The following is a 17,622-nucleotide window of genomic DNA, read 5'->3' on the forward strand; positions in this document are numbered from 1 at the left end:
GGGGAAGAAAATAATCGAGGGAGGCAGTGGGAGAAAGGAACCTTGATGGAAGAGGAAAGGGGTTTTGGGGAGCACCATGAATAGGATGAGACAGAAAATAATCCCAAAGAGCTAAGAAAATGGATGGAAATATGCAACTGTAGGGGATTAGGAGAGCTGTGATGGGGGAGGGGGATTCCAGCACTCAATGTGGGTACCTTACAAGAAAATTTTCAACAGTGCTAATAAGAAACCTAAAGAGCCACCTCCAGTAGTTATTGGAGTGCCTAGTGAAGAAATGTGGCCACCAACACACCTTTAAAATTTTTGACCCCAAATTGTTCCTGACTAAAAGAAAAGCAGGGACAAAACAGGAGCAGAGAAGGAACCATTGGCCGGACAGTGATTAGTCCAACTTAGGATCCATTCCATGGACTGGCAACAAATCCTGACACTTCCTAAAGCTGTGCTGCACTTGTAGAGAGGAGCCTAGCATGGCTGTCCTCCAAGAGGTCTACCAGCAGCTGACTGGGACATATGCAGATTCTAACAATCAAATACTGAATTGAGGTCAGGGACCCCTATGGAAGATTTAGAGAAAGGATTGAAGGAACTGAGGGGGATTGCAACCCCATTGGAAAACCAATAGTATCAACTGACCTGGACCCCTGGGAGATCCCAGAGACTAAGTCACCAACCACGGACCAGATAGGGGCTGGTCCTAGGCTCTCTGCACCCATGTAGCAGAGGTGAGAATTGCTTCACTGAATCAAGTATGAGAAAGATTGACGATGAGAATGTGTGTTACTTATCCAAGAAATTACCCGAACAAGGATGAAGTAGAATTGACAGTGGGAACATTTATCTTTACACAGAATGTTTTATGAGATCATGTAAAGTCAAAACCAAAAACATGTGGCTATTATACTAGACCAAGAAACAGCACATTCACTATCCTACTTCATTTCTAGGTTATAATCTCAACGAAAATGGAAGAGCACGTACCTTTACCATCGTCATCACCACTTTTCCTGTGAGCATTATTTACCTTTAAGGTTAAACGTTCCACATTTCTGTGGTTCCTCTTAATATTATGTTTATTCCACACATCTAATACTAATTGCGCAGAGTTGTTACCTTTATTTTTAAACATAATTTTGACATATTAGAGCCAACTCCTTTAAATTAATTACTTCCTATTTGAGAATATAAAAAGTCATCTCAAATTGCTCTTATCTAACACTAAAATCTTGATATTGAGGAACTCATTTTTGCTTTAGCTATTCCTACCAATTAATTCCGGAAGAACTAAGAAGCAAAGCAGGTTCAGACTAGGTCCAGCACCCATGCCCCTCTTCTCCAGGAAACTGCTGGGCCAAGTGGCTGGCAGTTACTGATTAGAAAGATGTGAGGAGCCAGGTGGCTGGCACTTACTGATGAAGATTTCCTGGCCTTGCTCAAACAATCTTAAGAAAAAGAAAAAATGGGCAGTAACCGGGACATAAGCCATTATATGAACAAAGCAAACCGCCAAAGTATGCGCCAACCCCACCCCCACCCCAATTCACGCTTTTTTTTTTTTTTTTTTGCCTTAAAGAATGTGCTTCTTGTTACTGGGGTTCCGGCTCTCCTGAGTGAGAGCTTCAGAACCCCAGCGTGCCAGCTTCGAATAAACCTCTTGTTATTACAGTGGTCTACCCTCTAATTGTGCTCTGTGGGTCGCGCACTCCTTAGCTAAGACTCGTCAGGGTCTTACAACAAAATATATATATGAAGAAATGCATTTATTCTTCTAGTGTTTGAAGTAGGAAATGTGATAGTCTTCCTTAATACATCCAGTTTGTCTGTATGTATTGTAGATGTAATCACAGTTCAGATACTTCAATGCATTTAGTTCAAAACAGCAAGAAATTTTGTCTGCTGTAGAATGACCTGTCTACTTCAATTTACTTTCCATGTCTCCCCAAATTATTTTCTCTCACAGAGACAAGAATGTTATTTAACAACATATCATTATCATACTGCTGCAACCTATAAAATGCCTTCAATGACTGTTCATTCTACTGACACTTCAACACTCAAGTTCTGAGAACATTCTTCCAGTGGTAACCAGATCTTGCCCTGATGCCTTTCAGAAATCCTATAATATATTGTCTTCTCGATAAATGCTGTCTTCTTGTCAGAATCGCCCTTCCCTGTCACTTGCTAGCATTTTCTATGTATCACACAAGCCATTTCTTTACAGGAATCTTTTGTGGCAACTTTAAGCTATATAGTCTCCATGGTTTCTCTAATATTTTCATTTTATCTGCTTTTCTTTTGCTCATCTTGCATAATTTGACTGTGTGTGTGTATGCGTGTTATATAGCTTTTCTTCCTATATCATAAAGTATATAGAAAAATATGCTACTGAGACCAAATGTGAGAACCATGTTTTTTTCCATTCACTTTCTATACCACTTGTACAACAGTATGATGAAAATGGCAATAATGAAATATCTATTAAAATAATTAAGTGATATGTCACGTTCACTTTCCATAGCACTATTTAGAACATAAAAACAAAAAACAGACATTAGAAGTATTGTATTGACTGTATTCATTGGTACTCCACTCAGGGATTCAAACCACTATAGGCAAATGAGAAAATTCAAAATAAAAATAATCTTTATTTTAAAAGTTTATCTTATTTTTGCCATTATTCATTTAACATCTTATTATGACAAAATTTTACATAATGGCTTACATTGAATTTAGATTTATTAACCAAATACATATAATTTAATCGTTATAAGAGGCTGTGAAAAGCTGATGAATAGATATTGTACCATTTTATTTAGGGATTTAATAGATTTATTTACAAGATTTTGGCATTTATCATTTATCTGGGGACCTGAAGCCAATTTTCACATATACCAAGGGAACACTGTATTCACTGACAAGATACTTAATTAACCCTGCAATATTGTTGAACATACAAGAGCTTTAAAAATTCAACAATAATATAATTTGAAATTAGAAAAATATGAACTGTTATAAAAATCATCAATACTGTACCACACAAAACTCACAGAAAGCCAATTATAACTGTGTTCTTGTGGGCATTTTAATTTTTGCGTATGTGCACACCTAATAAAAACCTTCTATTCAAAACTTTCATTTTGGCCAAGTGCTCATTTCTGAGTCAACTCTGGAATGCCTGAGAACATCAGAACGCTTGCCTAATGATAAAAACAGAACTCTTTGCTACCATTCGATACTAGGGTGTTTTATTAAATCAGATCTTTTTTAAGAAAAGGAGATCTTCTGTATAAATGTCACTAACTCATAAAGAGTCTTAGTGTGAAAAAACCTCAAAAAGCTCCAGATCACAGGAATTTTATAATCATGGCTTTTATGTAAGCTAGTACAATGGCCATGGATAATCACTTGTCCCATGAGGTAGGAGAGTTAACCATGATAATCTTATAATCTCTCTTCTAGGAGTCCTGTGCTAAAATCCATCTTAATACTAGAAATGCTAGCCTTATCTCTTGTGTGTACTCTTTCAGGAATTCATGAATTTGTCTGCATTTTTTTAATGTAAAGGGATATAGAAGACCATTTCAAGCCAATATTTAATGTACTTTGAACATATTCCATTTTTACCCTAACAAACCACTTTCTTTCTCCTCCCTCTCTTATTAGTCCTGTCTGTTTCCCTAGAAAATGGTGCTTCTTATCTCATATCTTCTATTCATATAAGATTTTTTTTGTTTCTATAAAGTCTAGGATACACAAGTGACAATAGACCTGCAATGTTTATGTTTGTAATTCATTTAATTTGCTGGATATGATTGTCTTCATTTTTATTCATTATATATTTTGTTTGTATATATTATATTATATATATAATTATATATTATATAGTATGTTTGTATATTTTTTTCTTTAGCATGAAACTATGAACTTCCTTAAGACAGAGAGACAATGTTAGTTTCTTTGTCTTTACTTCAGTTTTAGGAAATATATCAATTACATTGATGATGATTTGGAAGGAGGACTGTGGGGACTAAGACTTTGGTTTTCTATTGGAAATATTGAAAATAAATGTAGAGTATGGAATGCATGCTATGGAGTAAAGAATAGTTTTTGAAATAACGATTCTGGAGATTGGGGATGTAGCTCAGTCATAGAACACTTGCTTAGCAAGCACAAAGCCCTGAATTTGGTCCTCAGGATGCCCCCCCCCAAAGAATGAAAGAAAAATCATAAATTAAACCAAATGCAAACAGACAAACAAGCCAACAATGTCCAGTCTGTCTTGCCTTTTGTCAACATTACTTAAAAGCAGCTAATATGCAATATATACAAAGAACTCAAGAAGTTAGAAGCCAGAGAGTCAAATAACTCTATTAAAAATGGGGTACAGAGCTAAACCAATAATTTTAAAATGAGGAATATGAAATGTTGAAAAGCACCTAAAATATGTTCAACATCCTTGCTCATCAAGAAAATGCAAATCAAAACAATCCTGAGATTTCACCTCACACCAATAAGAATGGGTAAGATTAAAATCTCAGATGACAGCTGATGCTGGCAAATATGTGGAGAAAGAGGAACATTCCTCTATTGCTAGTGGGATGATAAATTGGAACAACCACTCTGGAAATCAGTCTGGCAGTTCCTCAGAAAATTGGATATAGTCTTCCTAAGGACCCAGGTATACCACTCCTGGGAATATACCCAAAAGATGCTCCAACAAATGAAAAGGTCACTATTATCATAACAGTCTTATTTTCAATAGTCAGAAGCTGGAAAGAACCCAGATGTCCTTCAACAGAAGAATGGATACAGAAAATGTGGCACATTTACACGATAGAGTACTACTCAGCTCTTAGAAGAAATGACTTCATAAAATTCGCAGGCAAATGGATGGAACTAGAAAATATCCCGAGTGTGTTAATCCGGCCACAAAAGAAGACACATGGTATGTACTCTCTGATAAGTGGATACTAGGCAAAAATTCTGAATACCTATGATACAACTCTCAGGCCATATGAAGTTCAAGAAGGAAGACCAAAGTGTGGATGCTTCTGTCCTTTGATGAAGGGGAAACAAAATTCTCATAGGATGTAGAGGATGGGAGGGACTTGGGAGAAAGAGAGGAGGACAAAAAAAGGGTGGAGGAAGGAACAGGTACGGAAGGAGACAAGGATGGTATACAGAGAGTCAGGAAATTGAACGTAGGTATGTAGCAATGGGGGATGGGCAACTGAGTGTACACACCAAAAAAACCCTGACACAAGGAAAGCAAGAGGTTCCCATGTCTCAACGGGGGTGAGAGTAGCTGAAATGGCCCCCTCCAAAGGGGAAGGAGTGCCTGTGGAGACCATATCCAGATGTTAGGCAAGGTCCCAGGTTGAGGGATGAGGACACCCACTCATCTCCAACTTTTTATCCCAGAATTGTTCGTGTCTAAAGGAAATACAAGGGCAAAGTGTAGAGAAAAGGCCATCCAGAGACTGCCTCACCGGGTGATCCATCCCACATGCAGATACCAAACCCAGACACTATTGTGGAGGCCAAGAAGTGCCGGCTGACAGGATCCTGATATAACTGTCTTCTGAGAGGCTTTACCAGAGCCTGATACAGATGTGGATGCTCGCAGCAAGACTTTGGACTGAGCATGGAGACCCCAATGGTGGAGTAAGGGAAAGGAGTGAAGGTGCTGAAGGGGTTTGTAATTCTATAGTAAGAGTAACAATATCAACCAACCAAACAGCTCTCAGGGCCCCCGTCCCTCTGCCCAGGGCTCCCAAGGACTAAACCACCAACCATAGTGTACACATGGAGGGACCCATTGCTGCAGCTGCATATGCAGCAGAGGATGGCCTTATCTAGCATCAGTGGGAGGAGAGGCTCTTGGTCCTGTGAAGGCTTGATTCCCCAGTGAAGTGAAATGCCAGGTCAGTGAGGTGGGAGTGGGTGAGTTGGTGTGTGAGTAACCTCATAGAAGCTGGGAGAGGGCGTTTAACCAGGAAAGGAAATAACATTTGAAATGTAATTAAATAACATATCCACAATTTTTAAAAAGAGCAGCATTGTTAACTTGAGGTTTCCAAAAGAAAAAATACTAAGAAAAAGACACAATTTAATTTTTTTAAAAAAACTCTTTTTCATCTTTTATTTTTCTTGGACTTGGATTTCTGCCTCTTAACAGGAAGTTTATGGTCTACTTAGGAGATCATAAAGTGGCCTGAGGATGGGCTGATTATGCCCAATAAACAGCCAAGAACTCTGTGTGGGGATGAGGATAGAAATCAGGCAGAAGTTCCCCTAAAATCAAAAGTTTTCAATGATTATTCATGCTTTAGGAAAGGTTCTGTTTTCAGGGAAAGCCTTTGTCCCCTAAGTATGACTTTGCAGAAATTCATGTAGAAACCCTTTTCTCGCCATGGCCTCATCATTTTTTCAGTCGATTTCAGAGGATTATGGTGACACTGAATTACATGTACCTGTTAGGTCGTCAGTGGGCCAGGACCCCAGTTGGCATGCCTTACAGGTGTACTCATCAAAGACATACTCATTCTCCTTACACGGCGTGCAGGTCCAGCAACAGCTGACTTCTCCCTTCCGGATCACCTAAGGGGAATAGTTAACATTCTGATTAATGTTTCCTTGTTATAAATATCAGTAATTGATAAAAAGTAAAAAACAAAATTGACCAATTTTTATTAATAAAACCATATAAATACATCTAGGAAGGGGGAATTTTATTTTTATGGTAATATAAACCACACTTAGACAATGGCTAGATTATATAATATAAGTAGACTTACTTAAAATACTGAGATGTTCTTTACAGACGTTTTAAACGGTTTGCAAATTCAAGATCCACGATTTTCACCTTTGTAATATTCTGACAGGCCATGGCTCATTTTCCATTTATTATGATTGTCAATATTTTGCCAATCTAAATGTATTCACTTTCCCAAGAATATTTTTCATTTAACAGTCTCTTTGAATCATGACATCATGATATGTTTTCTTTGATCATTCAAACCAACTTGGCTCAACTTTTTTACATGGTCCTTTTGGATTCATATCCATTACTCATTTCAAGTGGTAATATGTTTTCCCACAGTTCCCACTGTGAATATACCGAAAGTGAAGATATTTTTATTACCATTGAAAAAATGCCAAACCTCCACGGAAAGCAAGTTCGTAAGTCTCTGGACAATTCCAGAGGAGGTTATTATAAATGAAGGTGCTCAATGACAATTTTGAATGGTATTAACAAAATAATGTCAAATATATACTGAGTAGAGTGAAAGTGAGATTTACACAGAAACGCAGAAAACAATTTAAGAATGAGAAACTAGGCAAATATAAGTGCGAAACTAATGCTAATACTATGGTGACAGGGAATCAAACTCTATCATAATATCAATTACATCCTATATAACATGGAATAAAAAAAGTATGCCAAGGAATCTCTTTATTCAGTTCTTCAAGTATTTTGTAAGTATGTATTCAAACTATAATGCCATGAATTGTCCAAAAGACAGATGATCCCACAATTGTTAAATTGTATGTTTCTATAAGTAGCATTCAAACTTGGAAATAGTTGATATCCTAGAAAAATCCACAAAGGCCTTGTCATGAAAATGTTAACTATAGGGTGACTTGCTACTATGAAGAAGGTTTCTGTTATCATGTACCAAGCCTTCAGAAACACTTCTTTTCTTTTTCTTTTACTTTTTTCTTTTTCTTTTTTTTTTTTGGAACAACTTTATTTTAAAAAACAAAGATAAATGTACAAATTTTAAGCATTTTTACATAAAAGTATATGAATACATTTTTGTCAGTGCTTGGTTTTGGTTTTTTTTTTTTTAAGGTTTGATAGTCTGCATAAAGATTAAGATCTTACTAGTTACAATGTGCATAAAGTGCATGTAAAACAGGATGTAACCTGGAATTAGTCAACAATCCTGGCTGACTGGATTTCTTGGTGTGTAAGGATTAAGCATAACGGTTTTTTTTTTTCTTTCTTTTTCTTTTTCTTTTTTTTTTTTTGAACTTCAGAAACATTTCTATCAGATACTCTATTCTTAAATTTGGAGCATATGGATGTGCTATGCTCCTAATTGTGCTGAGAAAGCTTTATTGTACATACAAAAAACATGGCAAGGACAAATATGTAAGTGCCATTAAATTTCAATAAAGTTTATGTATACAGGTAATCAATGGGTAAGACTTAGCTTTCAGGTCATAGTTTCAATTTTATCATATGTATTAACAGAAGATACAGATAATTTTAGAAATTCCACAGATTGTAAAGTTTTTTACTAGGTGTTAACATGATTCCTTTTTTGGGACTCTCTTTTTTTTTTTTTTTTTTTTTTTTGGCCTAGTTTTAGCTTTTCAAATTCTCTTAGTCTGTGGCTGAGGACCTTAATATTGGTATTAATATGACTTCCCTTGCATCTAACATCTCAAACATGTTGTAGGTTTTACAAAAAAGATTGAATGAAATTCTTTTCAGTACTCTACATACCTGAAATGGCAAAGCTTATATGAAATGAGCAATTAAATTATTTTAGTATCATTTTTTTCTCTCCCAGAACATTATGCTTCAATAACTAACTTTACCTCTTTTCATGATTTTGTTTTTATTTCTTTTAAAATGGTTTAGATTTCCTGGACAGATCATGTTTAACGTAAAACTAGTGTACTCAGAGTAGTGAAGTGCCTCTTAATTGCTTTCTCCCATAAACCCTATCACTGTATTCTGTTCATTTCACGTCCTTCTGTTTCAGAAGAACAAGAGGACAGGCAAATTCTTAGTTTGTATGTCTGTCCTTTCTTCCTCCTCCCTGGCCTGTTCTTTGTAACACCAGGCTGGCTGGCTGGAATTCTCTAGTGTCTTCCTCTCTAAATTGGCTTTGCTCAACCTCTCCCTTCCTTATATTTTCAAAGAAAATAATTTTGAAGGCCTGTGTTGACTTCCAGATTTTTTTTTAAACTTTCAGGTTGGCCATTTTTTAATCTTTTCAAAGACTGTCAATTTGAGCTCTAGCTAGTTTATTCCTAAATCTGAATCTTTAATGTTATTTTTTTCTCCCTTTCTAGACCAATTATCAAATTTAAATTTAAATTATTTAAAAAAGAAGAACAAATCTTGAAATTAATCCATCTACCTTCTTCTGAAATCACCTCTATCTCTCTCTGCCTTCCTTCCTTCCTTCCTTCCTTCCTTCCTTCCTTCCTTTCTTCCTTCCTTCTTTCCTTCCTTCCTTCTTTACTTCCTTCCTTCCTTCCTCCCTTCCTTTTTTTCTTCCTTTCTTGATTTCTCTGTGTGTTTAGTTTTGTGCATTCATGCTGACTTCAGAAATTACAAGAGTTAGTTCATCCATATTATGAGTCCCGGGAACTGAAGCACTTAGTCGGCTGCTCCACTAAGTACCTTTATTTGTGGACCCGTCTCTCAGGGATTCATTTTTCTTTCATTTATGCAAATGGTACTTGGAACACCAGTTGATTTTCTCATACTTTGGTTTTCTTCCCTGACCCAATATTTAATCAGCAGCCAGTAGTGAGTTGTTGTAATACAAAGTTTGGTCCAGTGTTGCTTCTATTTATTTTGGCCCTCCTTATTTCTTTTCTTGCCCTCACACTCAATGAGACTAACTACTCAGACTATTGGGAGCTGAATGTTAACCTTCCTAAAGAATTAATCACAATAAAATAAAAAGACACACTCATTCTCTCCCATTACAAGCTTATAATACATAAAGCAAAACAAATGTCAAATAAGAACGAAACGGCCAGTAAGAATTAACACCATTAAACCTGAAACAGTTAAAGAAATGTAGATTTTATTTTACCTTTATCTGGCCTTTCTCACATGGTTCACTGCACACAGATCTGATGATGTTATTTTTCTTGGACCACACTTCATCATCATCCATTTTTAATTCCCCATTGTCCCAACTTCCAACATTGATGTAATCAAAATAATCTTTTCCCATTTCCTTGAAATTCATTATTTCATACCTTCAAAACAAGAATAATAGTTATTCAACTAATACAATAAATATTTGTATATGCAAACGGGATAGTTTCATTCCCCTAAATACATTTACTGCTCTGTAAATCATACTGGAACTTTCTGTAATGGTATGTTTATATAAAATTCTGTCTATTTTCATTTTTACTAAAGAGATCTATTTTTAGACATACTTATACCGGAAATAGAAAATAATCTCATATGAGAAAGTGGCTGGATTTTAGAAAGGATGAAAACCCGTTTTGCAATAACTTCAGCAATTTTAAGCATGGCCTTCTACTGGTCTTCTCAAGGAGGCCAGGAAAGTGTTTAACTATGTCCTAGTAACATGCTAAAGAGTTTCCATACTCACCCCGACATCTACTTATTCTTTGAACTCGTTTTGAGGGGTCAAGAAATACAAGGGTAATTTAGGAAAAATACTACAGCCCCATTATATTATATTTTATGAAGCATGATGGTGCCCAGCCATATATTTTTCTGAGCTTTATACATGCCATGGTCCTATTTGAGTCTGTATTTAACAGAGGCTGCAGAATGCTGCTGTATCAGAGTAATGAGGAGGGACTGGCTTTGCTTTTATTTCTCCACTTATCAGTGCTTAAATTCACTGTATGATGATAATTTAAGAGGTGTTTTTAAAAGATACTGAAAATCGTTTCCAAAGCATGGTAGCTGAAAATACTGCACAGTAAATGCATGCCGTGGATTCTCAGTTGTTCTTTGCTACTATTCTTATCCTGAGTATAGAGACAAAACTATATGAAGAGTAAATCAAAATCCAGGTCACAAGTCCTTTTTTGTGTTCCCAGAGTATATATGAAATAGCTTCCAAACTGTAACCTTTTACATTTCTACAGGTAATCCTTCTATGGGATGTTCTCATATTGTGTACCATATTTCCTACTTTGTGGAACATTCAACACCAGCAGAGGGGTCCATGAATATCCCCTCTAACTCCTAATGCTTTGTTTATAATTATGTCACCAAATTAGTATACTCATTTAGATGATCTATGTAAAATCTTAAAAAATGAACTTTACATAACCTACTAAAATAGTGTAATAAAATGATCCCATTTTCTATTTGTTGCCCATTAAACTTACACTTCTATTTTCATTTTCCAATTAACCTACTCTAATGCCTTTTGCCTGGTAAATAACTTTCAGGTTGTCTTGAACTGCTTTTATTTGTCATGAAATTATTTATTTCTAAATAATGATTCCAGGGCTATTTCTTCCATGCTGTCAGAGTTGGCCTGTGGTTTCTAAATATGCAGTGATTTAAGGGGTTAGAACAGAGAACAGTCAAGTAAAAATAATGATGTATTATGTCACTGGCTACTTCAACAACACAGATGTGTAAGTCTTAATACATTGCTTTTTCAAGCAAATAACCTTTGAACTGCACTGTCTGAAAGAAATGTTAGTGTCTGGAGACTTTTTTCCTTAACAAAGATGATATAAGGAGATATAAGGAATCTGTTTGCTCACAAAAAAAAAAAAAAAAATAATGACCAATGTCATTGATTTCAATTTTCAGTCCTGGAAATGTTTAGATTACAATATTAATTTTATAGATAATGAAAGTGAAGCTCATTGAGATTAATTGTTATGACTAGGTTATATAGAAAACAGAGGTCAGAGTCAGGACCATAAGCAAGCCTTTATATTTTAAGCCTACTGTTCCTTCTTTTCATTAGATTAGTCATGATCTATGTTCCATGCCTTGAGATTTTGTTAAGGAAAAGCCTAAAGAGTAAGGAGACACAGGGTTTTAAAATAAACATAAGCACTCTAGAGAACATCATGTGACTTGCTGACTGAAAGTGACTTTCAGAAACGTTGATTGTTAATTTTGGTTCAATTCTTCAAACTGAGAGAATTAACCCAGAGACTGAGTCTTAGCTTTGGATCTGGATTTTTTATTTTTCATACAAGGCAACAAGAAGAAGAAGAAGGATCCTATCAGCACGCGCTTATCTGTGAGCATGCAGTATCCCTGTAAGAACGTTCAGTAGATATGCCCCAAACTAAAGGTGAGGTAAATAGAAATGATTCTTCATAAAAAGATTCCCTACTTTTTCAAAAACAAAAACACACTTTTAAACAACACCCATAAGAGGAATGTAGACTTTATTCTTCCTCAAGAGTTAAAAAAAGTGAACATCTCAAAATTATCCATACTCACAATCACAGCACTGAGATAGTCACAAACTCACCAATGTCTTCCTTTGTCTGTCTGGGATCCTCTAGAATTCTGCTTACTTAGCTCTATCCTTCACTACCTTTGGCTCAGCGGAGAATTCCTTTAATCCAGTGGAGAAGAACCTTTTTACATAACAAAACCTAATATAATTTCTGAAAATACATTCCTCAAAAAGTATTTATTTCATGTTGATCTGGTAGATTGTAAGGCTGATATATAAGTGAGGTATTGAAGCCTAGGACACTTACAATCTTAACTCTAATTTTTTTTACACTATGGCCTTGGGTATGTCGGTTATTCAAGTGTGTGTATGTGTGTGTGTGTGTGTGTGTGTGTGTGTGTGTATGTGTGTGTGTGTGTGTTTTAAAGTTTGGTTGGCCCATGGGCTTTCCAAAACTTCTTTCTCTGCTTCCCACAGTAAAATTGCTGCAGTTATTAGTAGATCTTACTGTACTAAGCTTTATGTGTTTTCTAGTAACTTGAGCTCAGGTCTTCATACTAGCTTATGTCCTGTAACACTGAGCCATCTCCTTAACCAACCCAAATTTACCCTTTGTAAACTTTACTTTCAATAAATAAAAACAAGGATAAAATATTACTTATTTCATATGATTTAAAAAGAGAGAATTTAGCTGAACATGTGTTATAAACTACACACACTAACTAAAATATTAGTTATGTGTTGCAGTTGCAGATAGAGTTCCTGTTGTGTTGTCCCATTTGGCTGTGTTCTTATTTTATATAACCATTAATATTAATAATCAGTATAAATACTGTATAAACTAGATGCATTGGCAAAGCAAAAATTTGTAATTATTAATATTTTAATACCTAAATATAACAATGCATGAATAGAAAACACCAATTAATAAAATTTGTTTGCAAAATAGTGTAATGCTATTATTGAATAAAATTCTATAATTTTATCATTCTTAAAAAGAATTGAAATAGGATGAAGATGCAATGTGACTATAGTACTTATATCACAATATACTAAAGTATTGTAAATGAAGTGATGGTTTACTTAATTCGTTAATGTTTCCCACTGGGCGGGGGTTGAACCACCAGAAACATTTCCTTCTCATATGGTTTGTGAATCTGGCTTGGACACGTGACAAGAAAGCTCTTGGGCTGGTGATAATGACACCATTAATCTATTAACAGGTCCCAGGGTAACACTGGTGCTGTACTTATTTACGTGAGAACATATCCAGGAGTCAGAGCTTAGACTTAGTACTCAGACATACAGCACATGTGCGGTTTGGTACCAAGTTATCGCTTCTGTTTCCCCACGGTAGATATGTAAATGATTCACAAAGTAGAAAATAATAAAAAGCAAGTCAGTTTTGCAAATGTCTGGGCTAGTATAAAATTGCTCAAGTCTCTAGCATATAGAAAATAGAAGGTTTTCCACCTGACCATGTGACATCTTGGCAGTGAAGTTTGTGTAGTGTTGCCAGCTGTATGAAGGGCCAGCTCCAGTTCACTTCAGGATATGGAAATGGGAAGCCAAGGCTGCTGGCAGGAGGTGTGGTCACATGGGTTTCAAGTTGAGTGGGAGGGACTTATGTGTCATTCTCTTGGCAGGACTAGCTGCATACCATATGCAGATACTTTTGTGAACACAGCTGAGAGGCATCAATTGCTCCTGGGAGAAGAACCTGGATTCTTTGCTTTATTTATTTATTTATTTATTTATTTATTTATTTATTTATTTATTTACTTTTTTTTTTTTCCTGACAGAAAGTTTTATTTAGCTTCACAGTTTCAGTCCGTCAGGCTGGAGTAGACATGGTGGAAGAGCTCAGTGCAGGACAACAACAGCATATGTCAGGAGCATTGCACCAATCATAAATCAGAGAACAAAAAAGACCATATCTGATCATAGTGATCTACCCCTACCAGGGAGGCTCCACTCCTAAAGTCTACACATACACACACAGATACAGAGGGGGAAAGGAGAGAGAGAGGGAGAGAGAGCACTAGGGAACAGCCTTTCAAACATGAAACTGTGATGAACATTTTAGACTGTGCATGTACCAGTAATAATTATTCATCATCAATATCAAGCATTATGCATTTTATGCAGAATTATATTGCTGTGCATAGGTTTGTTTACACCTCCACAAATACTTTTTTTTTTTTTTTACATTTTTGTCAGTACTGTTTTTTCAGACATTAAAATAAATTTTACATAAAACCATGTGAATATGTTTTTTAGTCAGTACTTGATTTTTTTCAAGGGCTTGACAGTATGCATTGAAAACGTACTAGTTGCAATAAGCGTAAAGTACATGCAAAACAAAACGCAACATGGAAATAGTCAAAGTCTTCTTGTTTTGTGAATATATGTATATTTTTTCTTTTCTTTATTTCTTGGACTTCATACAGTCTGTGAGTTGTTTCTGGGGGAGTGCAAGCCTCTGGGGTTAGCATCCCACTATCAGTGACTGCATATTATGTCTGTTCTTTTGTGACTGGGTTATCTCACTCAGGATGATCTTCTCTAAATGCAGCCATTTTTTTTAAGAATTTGGTTAAGTCATTGTTTCTGGTGGCTGAGTAGTATTCCATTGTGTATATGTACCACAATTTTTGTATCCATTCGTCTTCTGAAGGACATCTGGGTTCCTTCCAGCTTCTGGCTATTATAAATAGAGCCGCTATGAACATTGTGGTGCATATATCTTTGTTGTGTATTAAAGTGTCTCTGGGGTATATGTCCAGAAGTGGAATAGCTGGGTCTTCAGGTAGTACTATATCCAATTTTCTGAGGTATCGCCAGACAGATTTCCAGAGTGGTTGTATTAGCTTGCAACCCCACCAACAGTGGAGATGTGTTCCTATTTCTCCGCAGCCTCGCCAGCATCTGCTGTCATCTGAGTTTTGGATCTTGGCCAATCTGACTGGTGTGAGGTGGAATCTTAGGGTTGTTTTGATTTGCATTTCCCTGATGGCTAAGGATGTCCAGCACTTCCTCAGATGTTTTTCGGCCATTCGGTGTTCCTCAACTGAAAATGATTTGTTTAGCTCTGTACCCCATTTTTTAATAGGGTTATTTGATTCTCTGGTGTCTAGCTTTTTGAGTTCCTTGTACACCTTGGATATTAGGCCTCTATCTGATGTGGTGTTGGTAAAGATCTTTTCCCATTCTGTTGGTGGCCGTTTTGTTTTCTTGACGATGTCCTTAGCCTTACAGAAATTTTGCAATCTCATTAAGTCCCATTTGTTAATCTTTGACCTTAGAGCTTGAGCCATTGGTGTTTTGTTCAGGAAATTTTCTCCTGTGACTATGTGTTCTAAGGTTTTCCCTACTTTCTCATCTAATACTTCCAGTGTATCTGGTTTAATGTGGAGATCTTTAATCCACTTACACTTGAGCTTTGTACAAGGAGATAAGAACGGGTCTATTTTCATTCTTTTGCATGTTGAGTGCCAGTTGAACCGGCACCATTTGTTGAATAGGCTGTCCTTTTTCCATTGAATGTTTACTGCTCCTTTGTCAAAAATCAGGTGACCATATACATGAGGGCTCATTTCTGGATCTTCTATTCTATTCCATTGATCCACTTGCCTATTTCTGTACCAGTACCATGCAGTTTTCAGCAAAATCGCCTTGTAATATAGCTTGAGGTCAGGGATAGTAATTCCCGCAGATGTTTTTTTGTTGTTGAGGATGGATTTCGCTATTCTAGGTCTTTTGTTATTCCATATGAAATTGCACATTGATCTTTCCAATTTTATGAAGAACTGGGTTGGAATTTTGATGGGGATTGCATTGAATCTGTAGATTGCTTTTGGTAGGATGGCCATTTTTAAGATGTTGATTTTTCCAATCCATGAGCATGGGAGATCTTTCCATTTTCTGAGATCCTCCTCAATTTCTTTCTTTAGAGGTTTGAAGTTCTTGTCATACAAGTCCTTCACTTCCTTAGTTAGAGTCACACCAAGGTATTTCATAGTTTTTGTAACTATTGTGAAGGGTACCTTTTCCCTAATTTCTTTCTCCACATGTTTGTCCTTTGAGTATAGGAAGGCTACTGATTTGTTTGAGTTAATTTTGTATCCGGCCACTTTGCTGAACTTGTTTATCAGCTGTAGGAGTTCTCTGGTGGAATTTTTGGGGTCACTCAAGTACACTATCATGTCATCGGCAAAGAGTGATGTTTTTATCTCTTCCTTTCCGATTTGTATCCCCTTGATCTCCTTTTGCTGTCTAATTGCTCCAGCCAGGACTTCCAGTACTATGTTGAATAGGTAGGGAGAGAGTGGGCAGCCTTGTCGAGTCCCTGATTTTAATGGGATTGCTTCAAGTTTCTCACCATTAAGTTTGATGTTGGCTGTTGGTTTGCTGTATATTGCTTTTATTATGTTTAAATATGGGCCTCGGATTCCTGTTCTTTCCAGGACTTTTAACATGAAGGGGTGTTGGATTTTGTCAAATGCTTTCTCAGCATCTAGTGAGATGACCATGTGATTTTGGTCTTTAAGTTTGTTTATATGGTGGATCACATTGATGGATTTCCTTATGTTAAACCACCCCTGCATCCCAGGGATGAAGCCTACTTGGTCATGATGAATGATGGTTTTGATGTGTTCTTGGATTCGGTTTGCAAGGATTTTGTTGAGTATTTTTGCATCAATGTTCATAAGTGAGATTGGTCTGAAGTTCTCTTTCCTTGTAGGGTCTTTGTGTGGCTTAGGTACCAGGGTTATTGTAGCCTCAAAAAATGAGTTGGGTAATAATCCATCTGATTCTATCTTTTGGAATATTTTGGCGATTATTGGTGTTATATCCCCAATAAATGTCTGATAAAATTCTGCACTTAAATCGTCTGGTCCTGGGTTTTTCTTGGTTGGGAGGCTTTTGATGACTTCTTCTATTTCTTTAGGTGTTATAGGGTTATTTAGATGGTTTACTTGGTCCTGGTTTAACTTTGGGACCTTGTATCTGTCTAGGAAAACGTCCATTTCCCCCAGATTTTCCAATTTTGTGGAGTATAAGTTTTGTTAGTAGGATCTGATGATTTCTTCAATTTTCTCAGTTTCAGTTATTTCTTCTACTTATTTACTTAGTTACTTACTTGACTTTTTTCATGTTGTTGTTGTTTTGTTTTATATAGCAGAGTAGTTACCTACCTCTGCCAATAAATTCAATTAATCATCCCTTGTAAATTCAAGATATAATGCTTAGCAAAATTTAAGTCTTTAATATTGGAGATAGACATGGATTCTGGTAAATTTTTAATACCTTAGTGATTTATCTAAAGGATGGCTTAATTATAAACAGGTTACCTAATTTTCAGCCACCTCCTCAATAATAATAGAAAATTCAGATTGAAAAGTGATTTTTAGCTCAAAAAAGGCAGAAGTGCTTCTGTTGT

The 17,622-nt window shown here is 36.1% G+C and overlaps 1 protein-coding gene across 2 annotated transcripts in view; it reads right to left on the bottom strand.

Moving 5' to 3' along the window:
• GRM5 (glutamate metabotropic receptor 5) overlaps window positions 1–17,622 on the bottom strand; it is a gene marked incomplete at both ends in the record, with an annotated part of 544,087 nt that overhangs the window by 89,910 nt on the left and 436,555 nt on the right. For both annotated transcript variants that reach the window (XM_080912141.1, XM_080912140.1), the window contains 2 exons: window positions 6,477–6,603; window positions 9,849–10,017. In XM_080912141.1, coding sequence (XP_080768267.1) covers window positions 6,477–6,603; window positions 9,849–10,017 — 296 coding nt within the window. The remainder of the gene's footprint in view (window positions 1–6,476; window positions 6,604–9,848; window positions 10,018–17,622) is intronic.

Source organism: Micromys minutus, assembly GCF_963924665.1.
Source record: "Micromys minutus genome assembly, chromosome: 2".
NCBI lineage: Eukaryota > Metazoa > Chordata > Mammalia > Rodentia > Muridae > Micromys > Micromys minutus.